Below are 24,649 nucleotides of genomic sequence, written 5' to 3' on the forward strand. Positions count from 1 at the left end.
TAATGGAAATAGGTGGGAAAAGAAAAATATATATAAATTATTAGAAAAAAGGGAGATCGGAAAGTGGGTGGGGATGGAGGAGAGAGTTCATGATCTAAAGTTGTTGAACTCAATACTCAGTCCGGAAGGCTGTAAAGTGCCTAGTCGGAAGATGAGGTACTGTTCCTCCAGTTTGCGTTGAGCTTCACTGGAACATTGCAGCAGGCTAAGGATGGACTTGTGAGCATGAGAGCAGGGTGGTGTGTTGAAATGGCAAGCAACAGGGAGGTCTGGGTCATGTTTGTGGACAGAACGAAGGTGTTCTGCAAAGTGGTCACCCAGTCTGCGTTTGGTCTGTCCAATGTAGAGGAAACCGCATTGGGAGTAGCAAATGCAGTAGGCTAAATTGAGGGAAGTGCTCGTGAAATGCTGCTTCACTTGAAAGGAGTGTTTGGGCCTTTGGACGGTGAGGAGGGGGGATGTAAAGGGGCAGGTGTTGCACCTTCTGCGGTTGCATGGGAAGGTGCCATGGGTGGGGGTTGAGGTGTAGGGGATGATGGAGGAGTGGACCAGGGTGTCCAGGAGGGAATGATCCCTATGGAATGCCGCCAGTGGGGTGAAGGGAAGATGTGTTTGGTGGTGGCTTCATGCTGGAGTTGGCGGAAATGGCGGAGGATGATCCTTTGAACACAGAGGCTGGTGGGGTGATAAGTGAGGACAAGGGGGACCTTATCATGTTTCTGGGAGGGAGAGGAAGGTGTGAGGGCAGATGTGCGGGAGATGGAATCTATCTACCTCTGCCTTAAAAATATTCATTGATCCTGCCTCCACCACCTTCTGAAGTAGAGAATTCCAAAGTCACACAACCCTCTGAGAGAAAAAATTTCTCCTCATCTCTGTCCTAAAAGGGCGTACCCCTGATTTTAAAACAATGCCCCCTAGTTCTGGAATCATCCACAAGAGGAAACATCCTTTCAATGTCCACCTTTTCAAGGCCAGTTCAGGATCTTAGATACCTCACTCTTCCAAACTCCAGTGGAAACAAGCCCAATCTGTCCAATCTTTCCTCATAAGACAATCCACTCATTCCAGGTATCAATCTAGTAAACTTCCTTTGAACCGCCTGCATTGCATTTACTCCTTCCGTAAGTAAGGAAACCAAAACTCCACACAGTATTCGAGGTGCAGTCTCACCAATGCCCTGTATAACTGAAGCATAACATCCTTACTTTTATGTTCAACCCCTCTTGTAATAAAGGATAGCATTCCATTAGCTTCTTAATTACTTGCTGCACCTGCATACTAACTTTTCGTGACTCATGTACTAGAACACATACATCCCTCTGCACCTCAGAATTATGTAGCCATTCTCCATTTAAGTAACATTCTGCTTTTTTGTTCTTCCTGCCGAAGTGAACAACTTCACATTTACCTACATTAAACTCCATTTGTCAGATCTTTGCCCACTCACTCAACCTATCTACATCCATCTGCAACCTTCTTATGTCCTCTCCAGAACATACTTTTCTACCTATCTTTGTGTCACCTGCAAATTTAGCTACCATGTCTTCATTCCCCTTGTCTAAGTCATTGATGTAAATCGTAAAAAGTTGAGGCCCCAATACAGACCCGTGTGGGACTTAACTCGTCACATCCTGCCAATCAGAAAAATATCCATTTACGTATACTCTCTGCTTTCTGCTAGCCAGCCAATCTTCTATCCATGCTAAAATGTTATTTACTACACTAAGCACTTTTATTTTCCATAATAATCTTTGATGTGACACCTTATCATATGCTTTCTGGAAATCCAAGTACAGTATGTCTACAGGCTCCCCTTTATTCGTTGCGCATGTTACTCCTTCAAAAAACTCCAATAAATTGGTTAAACATGATTTTCCTTTTGCAAAACCATGCTGACTCTTCCCTATTGCTTTGAGCACTTCTAAGTGCCTAGCTATAACCTCCTTAATGATCAATTTTAATAACTTCCCCAGGACAGATGTCAAGCTAACTGGATTTAGTTTCCTTTTTTTGCCTCCCTCCCTTCTTGAAAAGAGGGGTTATATTTTCTACTTTCCAATCTGATGGAACCTTTCCAGAATCTAGCGAATTTTGGAAAATTAACATCAATTATCTCATTAGCTACCTGTTTTAAGACCCAGGGTGTAGTTATCAGGACCCAGAGACTTGCCAGCCAGCAGTTCCATCAATTTGCTCAGTACCATTTCCTTAGTGATTTCAATTTCACCAAGTTCCTTTCTCCCATTCACCTCCTGATTTGCAGCTATTACTGGAATGTTTTTTGTATCCTCTATAGTGAATACAGAAGCAAAATATTTGTTCATTTCATCCGCTATTTCTTTATTATCTACTATTAACTCCCCACTGTCACACTCTAGAGGACCAGTACTCACTTTATTTGGTCTTTTCCTTTTTAAATACCTAAACTCTAGCTATCCGTTTTTACATTTCTAGCTAGCTTCCTCTCATGCTCTAATTTCTTTCTCCTGATTAACCTTTTAGTCATTCTCTGTCAGTCTTTATATGTGTCCAATCATCTGTCCTGCCACTCATCTTTGAGGAGTTGTATGCTTTTTCCTTAAGTTTGATGCTTTCCTTAACCTCTCTAGTTAACCACAGGTGATGGGTCCTCCTCTTAGACTTTTTCTTTATAGTAGGAATGTACTTATTCTGAATACCCTGAAATATCTCTTTAAATGTCTGCCACTGCTTCTCTATTGATCTGTCCTCCAGCCTAGTTTCCCAGTTCACTTCAGCTAGCTCAGCTTTCACCCCGATATGGTTGCCCTTATTTAAGTTTAAGATACTAGTCTTCGACCTGCTCTTCCCTTTTCAAACTGGATGTAAAATTCAATCATATTATGGTCATTGCTACTTAGGGGTGCCTTTATTCTGAGGCCATTAATTAATCCTGTCACATTACATAACACCAAGTCTAATATAATCTGTTCTCTGGTTGGTTCCAGAACATGCTACTCTAAGAAGCAATCTCGAAAGCATTCTAAGAACTCATTCATCCAGGCTACTACTGCCAATCTGATTTTTCCAGTTTATGTTTAGATTAAAATCACCCATGATTATTGTTGTCCCTTTATCACAAGCACACAATATTTTCTCTTGAATACTTTGTCCTGCACTGTGGCTACTGTTAAGGGGCCTGTAGGCCATCCCCACTAATGACTTTTTTCCCCTACTATTCCTCATCTCCACCCAAGCCATCCTGATCTCCTGAACCAAGTCATCTCTAACTATTGCACAAATGCCCTTTTTGATTAACAGTGTTACCCCTCCACTTTTTCCTAGCTTCCTATTCTTCTTGAATGTCATGTACCCTTCAATATTAAGGACCCAATCTTGGTCGTCCTGCTGCCATGTCTCCATAATTGCTATCAGATCATATTTATTTACTTCAGTGTGGGCCATCAATTCGTTTACTTTGTTATAAATGCTAGTGCATTCAGATAGAGAGCCTTCAGTTTTGTCTTTTTGTTACCTTTGTAACATCTAGCCTTGACTGTTGATGTATTCTTAGATTTTTTCTCTCTGTCCACTCCTGTCATTCTCTGACCCTCATTTCTCATATTACTAATTTGCTTGCCTATCTCGACTCTACAATTTGAATTGCTACCTCTACCCAAGGTTTATCCCTCACCCTTCTTGTTTAGTTTAAAGCCTTCCGAATGAATGACATCCTCCCAAATCCATAATTCTTCTCCCAACAAGCTGGATGAGAATGATATTTCTTGCGTAAAAATAATGCTCAAAGGATTATAGGACAAGTGTGTTAAGCAGTTATGTATGAATTGTTCGTATTCTTCCGCATTCAACTTCTCAGGAAAAATATACAGGGACTTTGGTGATTATGTAAGATACTCAAATATATGGTCTAGACATCTGCATGAAGATCACATTTTACCATTCAAAATTGCTTCTCACAAAGGCTCTTTTCTGCTTTCAGATTGTGCAGGCTGTGGCAGAGATATTAAAAATGGACAGGCTTTACTGGCTCTTGAGAGACAATGGCACCTGGGGTGCTTCAAGTGTAAGGCCTGTGGGAAGGTCCTTACTGGGGAGTACATCAGCAAGTAAGTGCTAATTCTACTCTTTGTGTTGAGGTGCACAGAATCCAAAGGCTAACTTTCTTTATTCCATTTTGAAATTTGATGTCCTATAATGCTAGCATTGCTAACAGTAAGATTATTTGGATGTTGAATGGCAAGTGTTTGGAATGGAAGATTAATAAAAAATAAATAAAAATTACAGTATTACACAGTGGTCTTTCTAAATTACTTGGCAGAGTTAAATTGTCAGCACGTCAAATTTACCACTCATGTCGGTGTGACTTCAGAAAGGTGTGTTTCACAACTGCCTCTAAAAGGCATGCACCTGGTGAGCTGAACTCCGAGGGGAACTCGGAGGTAAATGCACACAACCTTGCACAGCACTCAAAAGCATTGCCCGTAGGGCACAAGGAAGAGGTGCCACTCATTTGGGGAGGCACAGGCAAGTCACTTCTTCCTGACTGGCTTTCAGTGCAGTGCCAAGGCAAGGGCTTCAGTGCAGATGAAGCTGAGGGGGTGGAGTGGAGATTACAGGGGGGCAAGACAGCACAGACTGAAGGAAGTACATAAGCACATGCTGGGGTGGTGGTGAGGGGAGGGGGGTGAGGGAAATGGCCACACATTTGGAAAAGCTTGTCAAAAGTGAACATTTTTCTGCAGCTGTGACCGTTCAGCATCAGCTCCATTTCAAGTTTGAAGTCAGGCCTCTGAAGCTTTTCTGCCCAGTCAAGCAATGCAAAAGCATGAACGTGTCACCAAGTGCTCCAGAACCTTTCAACCCTTGGGCGCAGACTGCAAATTAACGTGTGTTTTAGGGGCACCAGAGCAATTGGCTGACTAGAATTGGTGTAGAAACCCCTTGCAAAAGGTGACCAAGGCGCAGTCTTGATGGAGGTGCTCACAGCCCTTTGTAATGTCCTTATTAAGGTGCAGTGTCCATTATGGTTCAAGCTAACAGTGCAGCCTTGTAGTGCAGGTTAGGAGAATGCCTGCACCTGAGCTAAAAGCACAGCCATGAAGCACATTACACTCTGGCCATCCAAATGGCTTCTCTCTGTTTGATCCTGCAGGAGGAAAACATCAGGATCATGGAGCCTGGTGACCTGGCGGTATGCCTCATGGCTTACAGGGAGCAGAAAAGAAGCAGAAGAGTGCAGCAAAGGCACCTGGCTCGGCAAAGGGAGGAGAACCTCTGTTAAGATGAAAGGGTGGCAGGGCCTCCTGCGCATACAGCTGAAGATCCACAGCGAGCTATTGCTCATAGGTGCTTCGCTATGCCCAGAGTCTATAAACAGCATTTGCAGGAGACGGGGAACCAGTGTCGCTAAAGGCTGCACATGTTTAGGTAATTGGTTGGTCACATATGCCACCTGCTGCAGGATTTGGCTGCACGGGGACATGGAGGGCATCCATTGCCAGTGGCTGTGAAAGTGACCACAGCACTCAATTTGTACGCCAGTAGCTCCTTCCATGGCTCCACAGGCAACCTGTGCAGGATCTTGCAAGCCTCCACCCACAAGTGTATCCAGGAGGTCATGGATGCCATCTTCGCAAAGGCACAGAACTTTGTTCATTTCACTCAGGATCAAGAAAGCCAGGAAGCAAGAGTGCTGGGATTTGCGCAGATCTCAGTTTTGCCACAGGTTCAGGGGGCCATTGACTGCACTCATGTGGTGCCTAAATCTCTGTGGCCACAATCAGTCAACTACGTGAATCACAAGGGCTTCCATTTGCTGAATGTTCTGCTAGTCTGCAACCACCACAAATGCATCCTACAGGTCTGCTCACTATTAGACAGGGAGCGTCCACGACTCCTATATCCTTAGCAGGTCTCAGATCTCTGACTTCTTCCAGGCGGTGCAGAGGTTGCAGGGCTGGCTCCTGGGGGACAAGGGCTACCCATGCAGAATGTGGCTGATGATGCCTTTGAGGCAGCCTCAGGCTGCAGCAGAGGCTCATGCTGCGACCCAGACTTTGGTGGAGTAAATGGAAGGCATTTTGAAAATGAATTCCCAGTGCCTCGACGTGTCCGGTGGAGCACTGCTATACAGTCCACCAATGGTGTCATGCATCATCATAGCTTGCTGCCTGCTACACAACCTGCCAATGCAACAGGGGGAGGACCTGGTTGAGGAGGAGATGGAAGAGTTGCATGTCTCCTCCAATGAGGAGGACTTCGAAAAGAATGACGATGATGAGGTCCTCAAAGGCAAGGATGCCTGCAGTGAGGCCATTGCATTGGCAGGCATGCTCGGGAGGCCCTCATATCCGCAAGAATCATGGAGGATGATGAGGGATGTAGTGAGGACAGAGGACAGTCCTGACATCCTCACCTTGCATCTGTGAACATTTGACTCCTCTGTGGCTGTTGGCAGCTCACATACCCTCAGTGCTCAGGCTCATGTCATGGTGACGCAGCAGACAACCTAATAGTCACTAGATTCCAGGAGGATGATGACAACATGCAGTGAGGGCACTCCATAGATCTTTACATTGCCTCAGTGAACGTCCAACTCCTTTCTGTCTGAGGGCAGTTCACTTGCACTCTGTGATCAGGGTCATATCATGGAGATGCAGCTGTGAAACTTTTAATGCAACTGATCCTTTGTCAGCCTTCAACACCTGCCTCCTTCAGGAGCACAGCGTCACTCGTAACAGATACTGAAGCAATGGGGGGAATGGAAGATTAATAAAAAATCATTAAATAAAAATTACAGTATTACACAGTGGTCTTTCTAAATCACTTGGCAGAGTTAAATTGTCAGCAAATTGTTCTTCATCCAAGGAACAGTCAACTCCTGCACTGGTTCTCCATAGAGTGAAGCAGAAACCTTTTGAGATGCAATTGAGTTAATATGGACCAATGGATTTCCTTATCCATATTTATCTTGTGGTCTTGTGAACACTTTTAAGGAAATAACTTGATCAAATTAATTTTATTGTTTTAAAAAGTTTGAGTAAAACTGTACTGGACACAAGCTTCACTTTTTAATATTTGCCCCAACAACTTCTGTTAATATTTGTAAATGTGTGTCCTGTTAAAATTGATGGTATTGACATTTAAGAGATCAATGTTAACCTTTTGTATATCATACTAAATCACATTAGGATATAAATTCATAAAAGCATAACTTTAAATGTCATTTATAATCTGATACATTACTTTTCTATATTGTTCTCATTTGTCTTTCTCCCTTTTACCCATAAACCTCTGACAGGGATGGTGCTCCCTATTGTGAACAGGATTATCAGAATCTCTTTGGTGTGAAATGCGAAGACTGTGGCAAATTCATCACAGGAAAGGTCTTGGAGGTAGGGACTACTTGCCTCTTAACATATTGTGTCAATAGACAGGGTGTCATCTTTCCTGTAAAGATATGTTCTCGCATAAATCCCAACTGAGTGCAAATTTATATATTCTGTTACAGTGAATCTGAGGAATTTCATTTATACTTTCAAAGGAGCTCTTTATGAAACAAGTGCTTAAATGCACAAAGCATTACATTATGTATACTGTAAAAATATATATTATGTCGTTTATTCATGACAGCTTTGTGGTGAAACCGTTACTCCCCATTGTGCTATTTTCCCTTGCATTAAGAGGTTTTCTGCAGTTTGTCAAGTAAAATATAACATCTAAACTATTGTTTAAAACAAGCTAGCATATGATCAATTCATTTCACTTAGGAAATATCGATAATATAATCCACTACATAGAAGATATTGCTACTAATTAATGACTCGGTTATTTAATCAAGGCAGTATTGTTTTTCATAGCTGGTTTACACTACACAGCTGGATTGAAAGCAGAATTGAGCACAGGGAATAAGTCATCTGCTAGTGAAGCAGTCCATTTATATTGTAAGGCAGTTTCTGAAGTAGACTGACTGGTTGGTATGGCTATTTGTGCAATGTCAGTAACCAATATATCGACAGTCAAATGAACCTCAAACAGCAATCTATTATGTCAAGTGCCTTGATATATTTGGCTGTGAAAGGTTTTTTTATAACAGCTTGCCAGACACAGGGAAGTGAAACATGACAAGGACAGTTACAAAAACATGGGGCTTGATTTTTAGCCCTTGCCTGGGCCAGGATCAGAGGTGGGCACACACTAAAAGAGGCTGACTGGCTTTTTTCAGTCGCCTTTCATCTTCCAGGAAGCCAAAGCTCTAAGTGGGCCCAGAGGCCCCCCTGTCTGCCTGGGCTGTAGGGCACCCTGTAGGGGGTCTAGCCGCCCATGCCCCCACACCTTTGCCCACCCTGCATGGTGGTGGCTTGGCTGCAACATCCATTTTTTATTTAAATTTTTTAAAAATTGGAAAGAGGGCACCTCCATTTTGAAACACCCTGTCCCTTACTTCCTCACATAAGTTGAAAGGTGCAGCAGGCTGCAAAGACCTCTGGCCCACCAGCTTCAAGAGCCTGCCCACTGTCCTTAAATGGACAATGAGCCTGCCCCTCTATCCATTAATTAGCTTCCCTGGGGAAAATCACAAAGAGTCACTGTTTCTCAAGCAGTGTGGGCTACTGCGCAGCCTGATGGTGGATTCAAAAACCCGCATGGAAAATCCTTCCCATGGTTGCTGCTAGCCTCCGTTTAGTTTCAACAGGATGATGCTAACTTCTTTCAGTGTGGTTTTAAGTGATTTTACTTAATTAAGTTATTTGATAATTAATTGACCATTGCCAATGAAATGTGTTCATTGTGAATCGGCACCCTATCTTACATTGCCCATAAATTTCTTTTTCATTGACTTCATATCAATAAGTGATGAGAGAACATCTGTTGCTGTGAGAAAAGTCTAAATAATAAGAGCAAGTTAAGTACTGGACCTCAGCAGTTATTTCATTTACCCATTAAAAGTCATAATAAATATTCTAGTGTGTTTTATGCTGCATTTGTAAATCCTAAAGCTGAATAAGGCTTTAGTCAGCAGACTGCTGCCATTCCAGCATAAAACTGCTGGAACATTCAGCATAAACATCCTGAATGTAGAATTGCACTGACCATAGCAGGAATAGTCAATAATTTTAAAGGGCTATTGTTACAGAGAGAGGTCCCATGGTAGTTCCTGCAATGAGAAGTTTCCCCATATTCTCTGCTTCTGTAATAACAGACAGAATTTTTTTCAAGTAATTTTCCTGGTTCCGAGGCGCAGCTTCCCTGTTATCTTTTATCCCCTTTCAAATTCAATTTTAGAATTTTTTTTACAATCTTCCTGGAAACACAGAGGTAAGAACTCTTCCAGTGATGTATACAATGTTGCAGATTCCAGATTAAAAAAACTTGTCTTTGAGGATACCTCAAAATGGAGACGCCTTCTCCTTTCTGCAGCCTCAGTGGCCCCCTCTATTGGTGAAATGCTGTCCTGGGTCCCAACAGCAGCCTAGGCTTACGTCTTGCCTTCAGTACTGGTGGTGGGATGACTAAGCTGCTGGGAAAATCTAGTCCTATAGGGCACCTACAATACACACCTAGTGGCATTGATTCTTGTCATTGCCATGGTAATTAAGAAGCTCCTCTCTGAACCAATGTGCTTTGACAGGGTGAGTAACAGGGGCTTCAGGTGGGTCCACTTTGTACTTAGGTTGTGATACTCTTTTTGAGTAAACCTGTTTCCATCTGTTTCAGATGAAGTTACATTGTTTCATAGTTTGCCATTGTGAGATTTGAACTCTTGATCTGGGGGTTACAAACCCAGTACCATATACTTAGGTTGTGATGTCGACACGAAGGTTTATTGTCTCTCTGTTCTCATAACTTAATGGCCCAAGTGTTTTTCATAATTAGAATGATGCTCTTTCTCAATTACAAATATACCAAACCTTTACTTCAGCTTTAATTTGGACCAGGTGTAGGCTTGATATTTTACATTGAAATCATTGCCATCAATTAAGACTCAGAGTTGATTGATGGGATTGACTATTATGTAATCATCGAATGCCAAAAGCTCACGATATACCTCAGCTACAAAACTTGCTGTTGTATTCCCCTAATAATAGAGCTGTTTATCAAATACCCACCCTAACGTTTCATTTCTGTATCCTTAAGCATTTGCTTTATCAGCAGATCATTACATTGTGTGAGGAAAGGAAGAGATCCCACATGTTGCTTATTGTTGTGAAGAGTTTTGTGTTCCAGCATGTGGCCCATTGAATCAATTGTATTCCACAATGTAACCCATTCTTCTGGTCTGAACAGACAGTTATCCAGAATGTGGCCCACTGTTTCGCTGTGACCCGGCAATATGGAACAGTTGTCTTGTCATTAATTAGCCCACAGATCGATTGAAAAATCCATGACTGATGTGAAATAATAACATTCTGCCATAGAAGCCTATCAGTAATCTAATAGAATAAAAAGACAGCTACATAATCTCAAATACAAACTAAAAAAGTCTGCAACCTTTATTCTGGCAAAGCACTTCCATCCAAAGCATTAACTAATATTCTCCCTTAATAGATGCTGAGAAGTATATGGAGTGAGTTTCCAGTATTTCTTTTGTCTTTCTTACAAATCTATTACAGTATTTAATTACCTGTGATGGTTACCACAAAATAATTGTCAATAACAAAAGGAGCTTCTCAGAAGAGATCCACTATGTTGGCATTAGCATTACTTAGCCTTTCATTTGGGAGCATTCTTAATTAAAAATCATTGAAAAGGTTAAGATTAAAAGTTAAGAGATTAATCTTCTCTTCAATATAGCTGCTTCAACATTTTCATGTTTCTTTTGTAATCACAGGGTTGTATTTATTAAATGAAGACAATACTGGCTTTACTTTGCCCTGATTTTATTATTTTTGCCACATCCGGATAGTCTAATATGAAGAAAAACAAAACTAGGAGATAACCACAAGGTAGCACTGCTATACCATGCAATGTTTTAGCAACTATGATCTTTGTTCTTCAGAGACTTTGCTAAGATTCGAGTATGATGTATTTCGTTCATATTTCACTGAATCATTAGGCAATTAATGCAGCATTGTTTCCTGCAGCTATAATTCCAGTATCCTGAAATATCAGCAGTCAGTTTGGTCATTTTTTAAATCTGTAGTACCTGTTTTACTGGTCACCCACAGCCTTACTTTGTAAGCAATCTCTGACAGGGTTGCACAGTTTGTATCAATAGAAGTTAAAGTATCACAAGTGTTGTGAGGCATAAAAAGCACAACTGGATAGATTGAGGTGACACAACTTTGAGGGAATGACATGATTCAAACCAACTCTATTAATAAATTGAATGTTTTAATGTAGTAAAGTTCAATTTATTAGTACAATTAGAATTAATATTGTAAGAAGTAATAGCCACAATGTATTCAACATATATTCCTGACCAAAATCAGGCATACAACAAAATTGGAACATTTGTTTTTTGTTGGAATTGTCCATGAACTGTCTCAATCATTTTTTTCCCTAATTAAGTTAGTGAAATTATTTTTATGAAATTACCACTCATTGAAGTTCTGGTTTGGTTTTACTCCCCTTCTGACCTTAAGGTCATTGATAAAGCACTGAAGATGGTTGGGTCTAGGACACTACCCTGAGGAATTACATACGGACATACGAAATAGGAGCAGAAGTAGGCCATTTGGCCCCTCGAATCTGCTGCGCCATTCATTAAGATCATGGCTGATCTGTTTGTGTTTCGAATTCCACATTCCCATCTAACCCCGATAACCTTTCATTCCCTTGCCTATTAAGAATCTATCTACCTCTGCCTTAAAAATATTCAGTGACCCCTCCTCCATCACCTTCTGAGGCAGAAAGTTCCAAAGTCACACAACCCTCTGAGGGAAAAAATTTCTCCTCATCTCTGTCCTAACAGGGCAGCCCCTAATTTTAAAACAGTGCCCCGTAGTTCTGGACTCAGCCACAAGAGGAAACATCCTTTTCACATCCACCTTGTCAATACCGTTCAGGATCTTATATACTTCAGTCAAGTTACCCCTCACTTTTCTAAACTCCTGCAGTGGGCTGAGATGATTGACCTCCAACAGCCGCAACCATCTTCCTATGTGTGAGGTATGACTCCAACCAATAGAGGGTCTTCCCCTCATTCCATTTGACGTCAGTTTTGCTAGGGCTCCTTGATGCCACACTCAGTCAAATGATGCCTTGATGTCAAGGGCAGTCATTCTCACTTCACTTCTGGAATTCATGTCTTTTGTCCATGTTTGGAGCAAGGCAGTAATGAGGTCTGACGGATCCCAAACTGTGCTTCAGTGAGCAGCTTATTGCTGAGTAAATGCCTCTTCCATCACTCTGCTGATGATTGGGAATGGGCTGATGGGCAGTAATTGGCCAGATTGGTTTTGTTCTGCTTTTTCTGGTCAGGAGATACCTGGGCAATTTTCCACTTTGTTGCGCAGATTTACTGGAGCAGTGTGGCTGGAGTTATGTATTCTTCGTTGTGATTAGTTGGCACAAGTATGAAGTTTTAAAGTAGGTTTGCTTTGTTGGCAAATTTTTGCAGTGGTTGGGAGAAATTTCCAACTCCTGTGGGAGAACCCACTGTTAATGCAGCTGGAAATGAAGGCTGAAGCAGTGAGCTGATGAGAAAAATATCTAAAATATTTTAAAATTCCTACATTTTAAGCAACAGTCCAAGAGAAGCTGGACATGTCAATCACCAGCAGGTGCAGCAAGCTGAAGAACTTTTGAAAAGTCGTGTTTGGAGATATTTCCTTAAAGTTTGATAGTCAGAAATCTGCTGTGTGAGCATTTCACTGTCTCTACTGAAGATCTGTAAATTTTCACTCAACTCATATTTGGACAGACTACGGAAATGAATGTTTATTTCCTTTTGCCGCTTTGTGCTAAACAGCAGGAACCTAATACATGTATATGCCCTTGATCATGAATGAGAAGTCTCACTGGTGATTACATAAGAGAGCTCTGAAACCTCACAAGTTTTTAAAAATCTATCCTTCTGGTATGTGCACCCAATCAGCTGTGGCCACTCAAGCATCTACACTCCAGAGAGCTGACTGCAGAGAAAACCAGAAATGCAGCCTACCGAAGCACATTTCAAGTCTGGAGTCTGAAGCTGCTTTGCTGTATGTCTGAGAGTCTTCCCTGGAGTCTGACATGTGGCACCTGGGCCTGAAGTTGAAGTTGTGCTGGTCTCTGGAGTTGCTTGCTGCTTGGTTCTTGGTACCTTTGGTTGTGCTGTTCTTTGTAGTTAACCTCAAGCGTAATTCATAGTGCTGTAGATTGCTGCTTTAATTATTAATTCCAACAGTAGTTTGTAATAACATTGTTAGAAATCAATCTTTGTGCTTAAGTTGTGGATTGATTGCTGCTTTAATTGCAGTAGCATTTTCTGAGTTCATAGTAGTTGCATGTTAACCCCAGTAATAATCTGTGATAGCTATTAAATGTAGTACTAGTTGTTTCCTTGCAATTTGTAGTACTACATGAGTTGATACTGAATTGATTGCTGCTATTGTCATAATAGTATTTCATAGCTCCCGAATAGTTGCAGTACTGTGATTCAGGCTGCAGGCAAGGCAAGGGCAACAAGGCAGCTTCAGGCTCCAAGCTCCAGATTCAACAAAGCAATGTGCTATGGCAGGCTCCACTTCCCGTTTAATAAAAAACAGAAAGTGCTGGAAATATTCAGCAGGTCAGGCAGCATCCATGGAGAGAGAAACAGAGTAATGTTTCAAATCAAATATGACTGTTCTCCAGAATCTCCTGTTCTGAAAAAGCTATCTCATTGTTGGCAGACCCTCAGCCATTTTTGGCTGGAGGCAGGACTTCCACACCTCCTCTGACTCAGGCAGAAGTCTGGCATCAGAGAGCTGCTCAGCAATCTAGAGTTGGCAAATCTGGATTCATGAAGAGAAAGTTATAATTTGCAGAGAAAACCCTGCCTCAACATACCAGCGCCCAGCAAAAAATTGTTAATTGAGACTTAGGGCGGAATTGTCCAGTCCTGTTGGCGACAGTCATCACGGAAGGCGTGAGCAGACAATAGGATGAGAAAGCCAAAAATCAGTTTCACGCTGTCGTGAAACCAGTCTGCGATCGCCCACTCCACCCGTCAATGGCGGGCCACATTTCCTGCCATCCAACATTGCGAACTTAATTTTAAGGCATCTCATTATTGTGCCGTCACATCGGAATCATACCCCCACGTCAAATTTACCACTCATGTCGGTGTGACTTCAGAAAGGTGTGTTTCACAACTGCCTTTAAAAGGCATGCACCTGGTGAGCTGAACTCCGAGGGGAACTCGGAGGTAAATGCACACAACCTTGCACAGCACTCAAAAGCATTGCCCGTAGGGCACAAGGAAGAGGTGCCACTCATTTGGGGAGGCACAGGCAAGTCACTTCTTCCTGACTGGCTTTCAGTGCAGTGCCAAGGCAAGGGCTTCAGTGCAGATGAAGCTGAGGGGGTGGAGTGGAGATTGCAGGGGGGCAAGACAGCACAGACTGAAGGAAGTACATAAGCACATGCTGGGGTGGTGGTGAGGGGAGGGGGGTGAGGGAAATGGCCACACATTTGGAAAAGCTTGTCAAAAGTGAACATTTTCCTGTAGCTGAGACCGTTCAGCAGCCGCTCCATTTCAAGTTTGAAGTCAGGCCTCTGAAGCTTTTCTGCCCACTCAAGCAATGCAAAAGCATGAATGTGTCACCCAGTGCTCCAGAACCTTTCAACCCTTGGGCGCAGACTGCAAATTAACGTGTGTTTTAGGGGCACCAGAGCAATTGGCTGACTAGAATTGGTGTAGAAACCCCTTGCAAAAGGTGACCAAGGCGCAGTCACTGATGGAGGTGCTCACAGCCCTTTGTAATGTCCTTATTAAGGTGCAGTGTCCATTATGGTTCAAGCTAACAGTGCAGCCTTGTAGTGCAAGTTAGGAGAATGCCTGCACCTGAGCTAAAAGCACAGCCATGAAGCACATTACACTCTGGCCATCCAAATGGCTTCTCTCTGTTTGATCCTGCAGGAGGAAAACATCAGGATCATGGAGCCTGGTGACCTGGCGGTATTCCTCATGGCTTACAGGGAGCAGAAAAGAAGCAGAAGAGTGCAGCAAAGGCACTCGGCAAAGGGAGGAGAACCTCTGTTAAGATGAAAGGGTGGCAGGGCCTCCTGCGCATACAGCTGAAGATCCACAGCGAGCTATTGCTCATAGGTGCTTCGCTATGCCCAGAGTCTATAAACAGCATTTGCAGGTGACGGGGAACCAGTGTCGCTAAAGGCTGCACATGTTTAGGTAATTGGTCGGTCACATATGCCACCTGCTGCAGGATTTGGCTGCACGGGGACATGGAGGGCATCCATTGCCAGTGGCTGTGAAAGTGACCACAGCACTCAATTTGTACGCCAGTAGCTCCTTCCATGGCTCCACAGGCAACCTGTGCAGGATCTTGCAAGCCTCCACCCACAAGTGTATCCAGGAGGTCATGGATGCCATCTTCGCAAAGGCACAGAACTTTGTTCATTTCACTCAGGATCAAGAAAGCCAGGAAGCAAGAGTGCTGGGATTTGCGCAGATCTCAGTTTTTCCACAGGTGCAGGGGGCCATTGACTGCACTCATGTGGCGCCTAAATCTCTGTGGCCACAATCAGTCAACTACGTGAATCACAAGGGCTTCCATTTGCTGAATGTTCTGCTAGTCTGCAACCACCACAAATGCATCCTACAGGTCTGCTCACTATTAGACAGGGAGCGTCCACGACTCCTATATCCTTAGCAGGTCTCAGATCTCTGACTTCTTCCAGGCGGTGCAGAGGTTGCAGGGCTGGCTCCTGGGGGACAAGGGCTACCCATGCAGAATGTGGCTGATGATGCCTTTGAGGCAGCCTCAGGCTGCAGCAGAGGCTCATGCTGCAACCCAGACTTTGGTGGAGTAAATGGAAGGCATTTTGAAAATGAATTCCCAGTGCCTCGACGTGTCCGGTGGAGCACTGCAATACAGTCCACCAATGGTGTCATGCATCATCATAGCTTGCTGCCTGCTACACAACCTGCCAATGCAACAGGGGGAGGACCTGGTTGAGGAGGAGATGGAAGAGTTGCATGTCTCCTCCAATGAGGAGGACTTCGAAAAGAATGACGATGATGAGGTCCTCAAAGGCAAGGATGCCTGCAGTGAGGCCATTGCATTGGCAGGCATGCTCGGGAGGCCCTCATATCCGCAAGATTCATGGAGGATGATGAGGGATGTAGTAAGGACAGAGGACAGTCCTGACATCCTCACCTTGCACTCCATAGATCTTTACATTGCCTCTGTGAACGTCCAACTCCTGTCTGTCTGAACGCAGTTCACTTGCGCTCTGTGATCAGGGTCATATCATGGAGATGCAGCTGTGAAACTTTTAATGCAACTGATCCTTTGTCAGCCTTCAACACCTGTCCCCTTCAGGAGCACAGCATCACTCGTAATAGATACTGAAGCAATGGGGGGGAGGGGGCGGCCAGCCCCACCTGAAAGGTGCTGAGAGCAAACAGTAAGATTGACAGAACTTTTGTGACGTCTGCCCACGACATTCTGGCAGTATTGACTAGCACTTTCGAGGTGCGGGCATCACTAATATGTTCAGTGAGTGTAAAGCCAGACCATCACTTTGGTCTGAAGGTTGCACACTACACAGGGAAGAGGCCCTGGACTGATATGCCTGCCTTTAACTTGTGCAGGAACCAAGGTTTCACATCTGAGTGACACAAACACTGCTCATCATAACATGGAACCTGAGGCAAGGAGACATTCTTGGGAGTTTATTTACAATGGTGAGCATTATGTACATGTGATTAACACCAATGCCGAGGCTGTGCAGTGACATCTTCTTAGCCTTCCTAAACCTGCTGCTACGTCTTGATGCTCACCCAACATCCACATGGTAATGGAGACAGCCTGCTGACTGTGATGCCCTGTCTGTGATGACTTTGTCATGTGTCCTCTGGAGAGCTGAGGCCTGGAGTCCCTGGACTGCTTTGGATGTTTTGCTCCTGGCCAGCAGCTGGAGCTGTGGGGGCTACAGGAAGAGGGGATTTGGATAGGCCGGACATCCCTGGAGCCACCTGGGTGGATAGCCCCAGGGTGTCGAGCTGCTGGTCCTCCTCCCTTTGGGTGCCCAATGGCACCTAGCTGACTCCTTGAGGAGAAGGGGAAGCTGGAGTGAGATCGAGCTGCCCTGCACCCCTCTCTTGCTGACGCTGTTGGGGGCTAACTATGGCATCAGCGATGAAGTTCAGCCTGCGTAGCACTGCAGGACCGATGTCCTGGACCAAGGTCTCGATGGAGGCCGCCATCCTGCCAGTGTTGACCTAGGTGCATTGTGATGCCGGCGCTATCACCTTGGACTGAAGGTGGACGGACTCCTCCATTGTCCTAATCTGAGGAGTGCATCAGCTCCTCAGGTTCCCATGATTGTCTTTGCAGCTCCACCAACTGATTGAGGACTGAGTCCAGAGGCTGATCATCTAACTGGGTCTCGGCAGGCTCCTTCCCTCCAGTAGTTGACTGAGTGCCGGCGACCAAGGATGTCCCTGCTATGGTACAGGTTGTGTGCTGTGTTCACCAGGTTGTGATCCCGAGGCTATTCCACTTCTAGGTCCCACTGAGGTGCGTGTTGCTGTGCAGTTGGGAGGGTGTGGGTGAGTACCAAGACGTAGCTTCAATCACGCTGCCCTCAGAGTCTTCATCGCTGGGGCCGGGGGTCAAGGTTGCCTGAGGATGATGTGTTAGATGTGCCTAGGAGAGAAAGTGGAAATTATTAGTGCTTGGCAGCCATGTTGAACACAGAGCAGTGGACTCAGAGTAGCATTGAGAGAGGGATCATGTGGTGCAGGACCCTCACTTGGGTGTTTGCTGCCGATCTCACCGTTGCCGCAGGAACGATCCACGCTCTCTCCGGCCAGCTCTAACAGAGTGAGGACCTTGATGTCCGGCACTCCACTCCCAGTCTGGGACCTCTCCCAGTGATTGTGCATGATCGAGTCCTGCATATAGATAGATGGAGAGAGTGTGAGAAAGGCACATGCCAGGCCAAATGAGAAGGATACCAGGAGTGCATGTCTGCTGAGTGGAGCCATGGACAGGATGAGGAGCTATCTCCAAAGGTGATGAGGGCAGACGGAGATGTGAGGGTGTGTGTGAGAGAGTGAGTGGTGATGTCCCTTGAGTTGGCAGTGACTGAGATGCCAGTGAATGTGTGATGGGCTTATGAGTGGGTGAGTTGAGAGCGATTAGATGGTTGACCCACCCTGGCGGCGCAGATGAGATCATTCATCTGTTTTCTGCACTGGATGGCTGAACTCTTGTGTGCAGCATTGGTACTCACTACAAAAACAGAATTACCTGGAAAAACTCAGCAGGTCTGGCAGCATCGGCGGAGAAGAAAAGAGTTGACGTTTCGAGTCCTCATGACCCTTCGACAGAACTTGAGTTCGAGTCCAAGAAAGAGTTGAAATATAAGCTGGTTTAAGGTGTGTGTGTGGGGGGCGGAGAGATAGAGAGAGAGAGAGGTGGGGGAGGTGGTGTGGTTGTAGGGACAAACAAGCAGTGATAGAAGCAGATCATCAAAAGATGTCAACGACAGTAGTACAATAGAACACATAGGTGTTAAAGTTAAAGTTGGTGATATTATCTAAACGAATGTGCTAATTAAGAATGGATGGTAGGGCACTCAAGGTATAGCTCAAGTGGGGTTTTTTTTTAAATAATGGAAATAGGTAGGAAAAGGAAAATCTTTATAATTTATTGGAAAAAAAAAGGAAGGGGGAAACAGAAAGGGGGTGGGGATGGGGGAGGGAGCTCACGACCTAAAGTTGTTGAATTCAATATTCAGTCCGGATGGCTGTAAAGTGCCTAGTCGGAAGATGAGGTGTTGTTCCTCCAGTTTGCGTTGGGCTTCACTGGAACAATGCAGCAAGCCAAGGACAGACATGTGGGCAAGAGAGCAGGGTGGAGTGTTAAAATGGCAAGTGACAGGGAGGTTTGGGTCATTCTTGCGGACAGACCGCAGGTGTTCTGCAAAGCGGTCGCCCAGTTTACGTTTGGTCTCTCCAATGTAGAGGAGACCACATTGGGAGCAACGAATGCAGTAGACTAAGTTGGGGGAAATGCAAGTGAAATGCTGCTTCACTTGAAAGGAGTGTTTGGGTCCTTGGACGGTGAGGAGAGAGGAAGTGAAGGGGCAGGTGTTGCATCTTTTGCGTGGGCATGGGGTGGTGCCATAGGAGGGGGTTGAGGAGTAGGGGGTGATGGAGGAGTGGACCAGGGTGTCCCAGAGGGAGCGATCCCTACGGAATGCCGATAAGGGGGGTGAAGGGAAGATGTGTTTGGTGGTGGCATCATGCTGGAGTTGGCGGAAATGGCGGAGAATGATCCTTTGAATGCGGAGGCTGGTGGGGTGATAAGTGAGGACAAAGGGGACCCTATCATGTTTCTGGGAGGGAGGAGAAGGCGTGAGGGCGGATGCGCGGGAGATGGGCCGGACACGGTTGAGGGCCCTGTCAACGACCGTGGGTGGAAAACCTCGGTTAAGGAAGAAGGAGGACATGTCAGAGGAACTGTTTTTGAATGTAGCATCATCGGAACAGATGCGACGGAGGCGAAGGAACTGAGAGAATGGGATGGAGTCCTTACAGGAAGCAGGGTGTGAGGAGCTGTAGTCGAGATAGCTGTGGGAGTCGGTGGGTTTGTAATGGATATTGGTGGACAGTCTATCACCAGAGATTGAGACAGAGAGGTCAAGGAAGGGAAGGGAAGTGTCAGAGATGGACCACGTGAAAATGATGGAGGGGTGGAGATTGGAAGCAAAATTAATAAATTTTTCCAAGTCCTGACGAGAGCATGAAGCGGCACCGAAGTAATCATCGATGTACCGGAGAAAGAGTTGTGGAAGGGGGCCGGAGTAGGACTGCAACAAGGAATGTTCCATATACCCCATAAAGAGACAGGCATAGCTGGGGCCCATGCGGGTACCCATAGCCACACCTTTTATTTGGAGGAAGTGAGAGGAGTTGAAGGAGAAATTGTTCAGCGTGAGAACAAGTTCAGCCAGATGGAGGAGAGTAGTGGTGGATGGGGATTGTTCGGGCCTCTGTTCGAGGAAGAAACTAAGGGCCCTCAGACCATCCTGGTGGGGGATGGAGGTGTAGAGGGATTGGACGTCCATGGTGAAGAGGAAGCGGTTGGGGCCAGGGAACTGGAAATTGTTGATGTGACATAAGGTGTCAGAGGAATCACGGATGGTACTCACTGCCTCCCAATCCAGAGTGGTGAGACTGATGGGCCACCTGCGGTCAGAGTTGGGGTAGAGGACATTGTGATGGGTCTCCACGGCATTCAGGAGGTATTCCAGGGATGCATCACTGAAACGGAGGCTGCACTTTTCTTGATTTTCAGGGTCATGTCTTCACCAGAGCAGTCCTGGGCTCACTGTATCCTTACAGTGCAGAAGGAGGGCATTCAGCCCATTGAGTCTGTAGTGACTCTGTGAAAGAGCATTCCACCCAGTCCCACTCCCCTGCCTTACCCCTGTAACCTTGCACATTCTTTCTTTTCAGGTAGCAATCTAATTCCCTTTTGAATACCTTGATCGAATCTGCCTCCACCACCCTTTCAGGAAGTTTGTTCCAGACTCCAACCACCCTCTGGGTGAAAAATCTTTTCCTCACATCACATTTACTCCTTTTGCCAATTATTTTGAATCTGTGTCTTCTAGTTCTTGATGTTCTTTTGAGTGGGAACAGTTTCTCACTATTTACCCTGTCCATACCCCTCAGGATCTTGAATAGCTCTATGAAGTCTCCTCTCAGTCTTCTTTTCTCCAAGAAAAAGAGACCCAAACTCTCCAATCTATCCTCATAGCTACAGTTCTTTATTGCTGGAATCATTCTTGTGACTCTCTTCTCTACTTCTCCCCAATGCCTTCACATCCTTCTTCAAGTATGGCGCCCTAAACTGGACCCAGTACTCCAGATGAGGCCTAACTAGTGTCTTATACTAGTTCAACATTAGCTCCTTACTCTTGTACTCAATGCCTCAATTAATAAAGCCTAAGATTCTACATGCTTTATTAACTGCTCTCTCAACATACACTACCATCTTCAATGACCCATGTTCGTACACACCGCAATCCCTCTGTTCCTGCACCTCCAGGATAATGGTGCCTATGCACGCCTCCCTCAACATTGCTGCTCCACCGTGCCCAACCATATTGGGGATGTGATCTCCATCGATCTGATTTTAACCCTTTTGCAGGTTCTGCCCCTGGATTTAAAGTGCCAATGTTTGCCCCTCAGCCTGTATAATCATTCCCTCCCCCTCTCGTGTTTGCCCTTCAGCCTGTACAATTAACCCCTCCCACTCCAGTGTTTGCCCCTCAGACTGTAACTTTCCAAACTCCTCCGGTCTACCTGTGGCTGATCTTCCATTTCGGAGGAACACCTTGCTTCAACACCACAAGCTTTCACTGGCTCGTGATCCTCGCTCGCTGCTTAGGGCTGCCAGTGTATTGCTGGAGGTTGCATCACATGGCTTGCCCCATGCTCTAGCCAACAATCCACCCTTTGGACACACTGCCTTCTACACCAATCGGAGAGCAAGAACACTCATTACCCAAATGGATGATGCTTGACTGTCAGCCAAAAGCCTTTTTTCTCATTTTGAATATTTTTATATCTAGTAAAGAGAAATGTTCAAAGAAAATGGGAAAAAAACTGTCTTTTTTTGCTTTTATCTTTTTTTAACATCCCTTTGATATTTCTCCAGGGCTGCATGCAACAGTGTCCAGGAGATTGATCTTCAATTCTAGTCTCAATTGGCTTCCTGCCACATTCATCCGGGTTCACTGCTTCACTGCCTTCCCATCGATCATTTCATTGAGTTGCCTGTCCCTGTGCAAATCTATGGCCCCTCCTGCCACAACTGCTTTGGCAAGTTTCATTAAATTCTGCCCAGTGTGCATATAATGCTGAAACATTCAAGCTAAGTTCGGGTAGAGGAAGACTAACTGACTCACCTGGCCTGTCCCTGAGAATTGTAGTGTCTTATTGCAACAAATCAGATCAAAAACCTGCAGAAAAAGCTAGGGAAGAAAAATCTGGAAAGTTCTTCTCCAAACCCTCTCAGCAATTAAAACTAGTTTGGTAAACCACATTGACCACAACTTATACTAATCACGATTTACATCTTGGCTGACTTGATCTCTGCTTGAGCCAGGAATCAGTCCAGCTCTCTCTTAAACATACAAAGTGAATCATCACTCACCGCACAAGCTGCTACTCTGTTCAACAGATCTCCTATTCTCTGGGAAAAGAAACTGAACATTTAACCTAATTCTTTAGTTTATATGCATAACCCTGGTCTTCCCAACCGATCAGACTGAAGTAATTTGTCAGCATATCCAACAATCTCGTTCCTTCATTATTTTATAGGCCTGGTTTAAGTCTACACTTCTCTAAATTATATAGACCCAACTTCTTAACTGGGTTGTTAAGTGTTTTAAACTGGGAATTGTAATCGTCCTCTATTTATCATCAATTATCTTAATAAATAACTGAGATACACAGTAATGATATCTCATAGTAAAAACAGCTGGAGTTAGCATTTCAATCAGGGCGTATTATTTGAAGCTATATTTGACAAAATACAATTGAGCATAATGATCTGTAGTTTCCCCTCAACTTTACTTTTGTTTTGGCACAATTAGAACCATAGAACCATAGAAAGGTCACGGCACAGAAAGAGGTCATTCAGTCCATCGTGTCTGGGCTAGCTGAAAAACTAGCTGCCCATTCTAATTTCACCTTCCAGCACCTGCTCTGTAGCCTTGCAGGTTACAGCACTTAAGGTGCAGATCCAGGTACCTTTTAAATGAGTTGATGGTTTCTGCCTCAACCACCAATCTGGTCAGCAAATTCCAGACACCAACAACCCTCTGGATGAAAAAGCTTTTCCTACGATCCCCTCTAGTCCTTGTACCAATCTGTGTCCCCTGGTAAATAACTTCTGTCCACTCTATCTAGGCCCCTCATAATTTTGTACACCTCAATCAAGTCACCCCTTGGGCTCCTCTGTTCTAAGGAAAACAACTTAAAAATTTAAAAAGAAGTTCTCCAGCTATTGGCAGAATCAACGCAAAAGATTGCGAAATTTCAAGCGCAAACTACATCTGGCACAGCTGAAGTTTCCATGATCTTTAATGCTGGCTTTAAAAATCATCATGCTAGGAGCAGGTCCCATTCAGAAAACTAATTGCAATCATTTGTAGACCTTTAAGGAGGCCCCAAAAATTAAAAACTGGCCTTTTTTGGCATAAGGGCAGTAATAAGTACATTTTGAAAGCTTTTGAATGAATTTATCTTTTAATTTACTAAGGAACTCGCCATTGTACCCCAATCAAATTAGAGAATAGTTTTGTATATATTTTAGAAGTCATTTTCAGGAATATAAAATTGGGTTAATGACTGGTGGTGGATTGGCACTGTGAATTAAAATGTTTAATTTTTATGATAAACTCATTTTCAGTTGCATCTACCAAGCTACCACTCTTAACTATATTTTTAGAGCAATATTTTCTTAAAGATTGGTTTAAAGCACTGCAATATTGCTCTAGTTAATGGCAGATTTGGTGTTTGACAATATGCAAATAAGTTTAGGTGAAAGCTCGGGAAAAGCATTTTAAAATGGTTAACCTTTGGACATGATTTGTATCTGAATCACTAGTTGTGCTCAAAGTGAAAACTCTATCCCTTTGTTTGAATCTGCATTCTCTGCAAAATTGAATATGGCAAACATTTTTGTATTTGAGGTGGAAGGCAGGCTCGAGTGGTGAACATAGGAAATAGGAACATAGGAGTAGGAGTAGGCCATTCAGCCCCTCAAGCCTGCTCCACCATTCAACTAGGTTATGGCTGATCATCTACCTCAAATCCATTTTCCCACACTATCCCTTGATGTCATTAGTATCTAGAAATCTATCGATCTCTGTCTTAAGCATACTCAATGACTAAGCTTCTATAGCCCTCTGGGGCAGAAAATTCCAAAGATTCACAACCCTCTGAGTAAAAAAATATTCTCCTCATCTCAGTCCTAAATGGTTTGCCCCTATTCTGAAACTGTGTCCCCTTATTCTAGACTTCTCAGGCAGGGAAATGTCCTTCCTGCATCTATCCTGTCTAGCCCCTTAAGAATTTTGAAAGTTTCAATGGGGTCACCTCTCATTCTTTTAAATCAGGGGCGGGGAACCTTTTTCTTATTAAGGGCCACTCACACATAGATAAAATCAGTCACGGGCCACACATAAAAACCAACTTAATTTAATTCTTTTTAGAGAGAATACAGAAATGTTCACTGCTTTAATGTGATGGCTGAGTTTGCTTTTCCTTGATGAGCCTTGTTATTGTAGATTTTACGCCATTCACAATGACTGGTACTTCGGTCTGCATTACTGCCACTTCCAAAACCTCCTGCCTATCACAGCATCTGGATAGGTAAGCAACAGAGACTGGCACACCTCTCACCCGGGACTATCCCGGGACACCTCTCACCCAGATATCGTTTATAAGAAGGGGGACACTGTCCTCCTTGAATCTCCTGCCTGAACCAGTTGT

The 24,649-nt window shown here is 44.3% G+C and overlaps 1 protein-coding gene across 7 annotated transcripts in view; it reads left to right on the forward strand.

The window, feature by feature from the left end:
- The window catches only part of ablim1b (actin binding LIM protein 1b), a 279,577-nt gene that overhangs the window by 136,208 nt on the left and 118,720 nt on the right, over positions 1-24,649 (forward strand). For all 7 annotated transcript variants that reach the window (XM_041209206.1, XM_041209211.1, XM_041209207.1 and 4 more), the window contains 2 exons: positions 3,962-4,088; positions 7,283-7,376. In XM_041209206.1, the coding sequence (XP_041065140.1) occupies positions 3,962-4,088; positions 7,283-7,376 (221 nt within the window). The remainder of the gene's footprint in view (positions 1-3,961; positions 4,089-7,282; positions 7,377-24,649) is intronic.

This window comes from Carcharodon carcharias, chromosome 17 (genome assembly GCF_017639515.1).
Source record: "Carcharodon carcharias isolate sCarCar2 chromosome 17, sCarCar2.pri, whole genome shotgun sequence".
NCBI classification, from domain to species: Eukaryota; Metazoa; Chordata; class Chondrichthyes; order Lamniformes; family Lamnidae; genus Carcharodon; species Carcharodon carcharias.